The sequence below is a fragment of the Urocitellus parryii genome, chromosome X (genome assembly GCF_045843805.1).
Source record: "Urocitellus parryii isolate mUroPar1 chromosome X, mUroPar1.hap1, whole genome shotgun sequence".
NCBI lineage: Eukaryota > Metazoa > Chordata > Mammalia > Rodentia > Sciuridae > Urocitellus > Urocitellus parryii.
The window spans coordinates 97,842,174-97,844,678 of NC_135547.1; the positions used below are offsets into that span (position 1 = coordinate 97,842,174).

Here is a 2,505-nt window from a genome sequence, read left to right on the forward strand (position 1 = left end):
CTGGCTGAACTCTTTTGTTTTTTTAATTTTAGGATTTTACAAGTTTGTCCACCAAGACACCCCGCTGCCCTAAAGTCCCTCTGGGACTAAAGACACCCCTGGGCACCATTGTGGAGTAAATGAAACTCGTCATTGTGTTAAACCCCTCCTAGCATCTCAGAACCCAGGAACCACCCTAACCACCCTTTAGGGTCTAAGTCTTTCCCCCATCTTCCCTTCTTTAAATCCCATGCACCTTCAAGAATCCTAGTGTCCCCAGGCTCCTGGGGGAGGGGGCAGAGGATTGTCGTAGAAAACAAAGGGATTGGGTTTAATGGGTTACCCTGCAGGAGAATTGGCACAGTTCTTAGTATTCAGCCTGTGGAGTGACCCTCTTGATTCAGGCACTGTAGGTACTGTTGCCTGGAAGATGGAGGGAACGGGGAAGGGGGGACGCCCTAGGAGCTTCCAATTCCTAGACTTTGCACTCAGGGGCTATATTCGTTCTTTTTCTCTTTTCCTCTGGATGCCCGTAGGAGAAGAGCAGAAATCCACAATAGTCAAGCTTCTCCCCTCCCTGTGGCATTGCCCAGGGTTCTTTCTCCTCTGCCTAGTGCCATCTTTGGTGGCAAACTCTTCCTTCCACCCTCCCCTAGAATTCTCATCATGGTCCCCATCCCATTCCCTGTCCCCTAAACCCAGCTAACCAAACCCTCCCTTGGCCAAAGCAGTTTGGGCCACCCCAGTGTGGCAGGGTCAGTCCCTCTGCAGGCCAAACACCACGTAGTGAGCCACACTGAGCAGGGGACGGGAGATGAAGAGCAATATGGTCCTGTGGCCGGGGCCGGCCACCCCACAGGAGGGAAGGCTGTCGAACAGCGAGGCGTTGGCCAGCCCTCCAGTGACGTTGGCCGTCTCCTCCACTGGGACCCTTGGGGCGAGCAACTTGGAGAGGAGACTGCTAAACCTGCTCACGGTGGTGGCCACCGGTCCTGGGGACGAGCCTGGACTAGACGTGGTGAGGTTCAGCTCCTCTGGGTCCACGCACAGGCCGTCGGGGGAGCGCTCGAAGGCCACCTGGCTGAGATCCAGGCCAGCCACGGAGCCCGGGGAGGCGCACGGCACGTCGGCCACGCGCCCAGAGCCCTCTATCCAGTCCCGCAGCCACTCCAGGTGGCAGTCGCAGCGCCACGGGTTGCGGAAGAGGAAGAGGCGTCCCAAGAAGAAGCCGGGCTGGAAGGCGGCCCAGGAGAGCACAGCGAGGCGGTTGCTGTTGAGGTGCAGGGCCAGCAGGCCCGAGAGGTTCTGGAAGGCGCCCTCCTCCACGAAGGCGATGCTGTTCCGGTCCAGGTAGAGCAGCTCGAGCTCCGCCAGGTCGGCGAACCAGGCGCGCGCCACCACGCCCAGCGCGTTGCCGCCCAGGTTGAGCGTGCGCAGGCGGCGCAGGCCGCGGAAGGCGTCGGCCGGCAGCTCGGCCAGCAGGTTGTCGTTGAGCAGCAGGTGCTCCAGGGCGCCGCAGTCGCCGAAGGCACCGGCGTGCACGACGCGGACGCGGTTGGCCTGCAGGCTGAGCGAGCGCAGGCGCCGCAGGCCCAGCAGCGAGCTGGAGGCCACGGCCTCGATGCGGCCGCGCTCGAAGTGCGCATGCGTCAGGTTGGCCAGGCCGCGGAGCGCGCCCGGCACGCGGCGGAACAGGTTGTCGAAGGCGGCGAGCTCGCGCAGGGCCGGCAGCTCGGCCAGGAGGCGCTCGGGCACGCTGAACAGGCGACACGCGGCCAGGTCAAGGCGGCGCAGGCGGCCCAGAGCGACGAAGGTGCGCGCGTGCAGGTAGCGCAGCTCGCCGTTGTGCGCCAGGCGCAGCTCCGCCAAGCGCGGCAGACCCTTGAAGGCGCCCGGCGTGATAAAGGACAGGTTGTTGTGGCGCAAAGACAGGCGGCGCAGGGACGGAAGCGTGCCAAAGGCCCGCTCCCCCAGGATGCGCAGGCCGTTTCGGTCCAGATCGATGGAGGTGGCCTCGCACGGGAACTCGGCCGGCACCCGCAGGAGGCCCGCGCGGTCGCAGCGCACGGAGCAGCTGCGCTCAGCGGTGCTGCAGGTGCAGGCAGCCGGGCAGGCACGCAGGCAGGCCTCGGTGGCCCGGGTGCTGGGCAGGCCGAGGAGCACCACTGTGGGGGGGACATAGGACACAGGAAGAAGAAGAGACAAAAAAGGAGCTGTAGTCAGCCAGAAGTCACCCCAGGGAGCAGGACACAAGCCCTCCCCCAAGTTCTCCTGCATCCTGCAAATGGCCCCTTCCCACTTCCCAGGCCTCGGGCAGGTTTCCCCGCCTACAATGCCGTTTTCTTCGCTTTCCGGTTATCTTAATCTGCAAAACCCATGCTGTACTCCCTGCGTGGGACTCCATTCTAAACGCCCACCTGCCTGTGTCGTGTCTTTGAGGGCGTCTCTGGGGACTGCTGTAGGCTTGTGCTGCCTGATGCAGTAGCCACACCACACACGGGCTACCGAGCATTCGAAATGTGGCCA

General features: G+C 63.0%; 1 protein-coding gene across 1 annotated transcript; it reads right to left on the reverse strand.

The window, feature by feature from the left end:
- Positions 1 to 735: 735 nt before the first annotated feature.
- Nyx (nyctalopin) lies at positions 736 to 2,256 on the reverse strand. The gene has a single exon (XM_026387595.2). It carries the CDS (start codon positions 2,254 to 2,256, stop codon positions 736 to 738), a length of 1,521 nt encoding a protein of 506 aa, XP_026243380.2.
- Between the last annotated feature and the right edge of the window lie 249 nt (positions 2,257 to 2,505).

Coding starts and splice junctions, on each gene's coding strand:
- Nyx (XM_026387595.2), bottom strand. CDS start 2,256: ATGCAGGAGAACTTGGGGGAGGGCTTGTGTCCTGCTCCCTGGGGTGAC.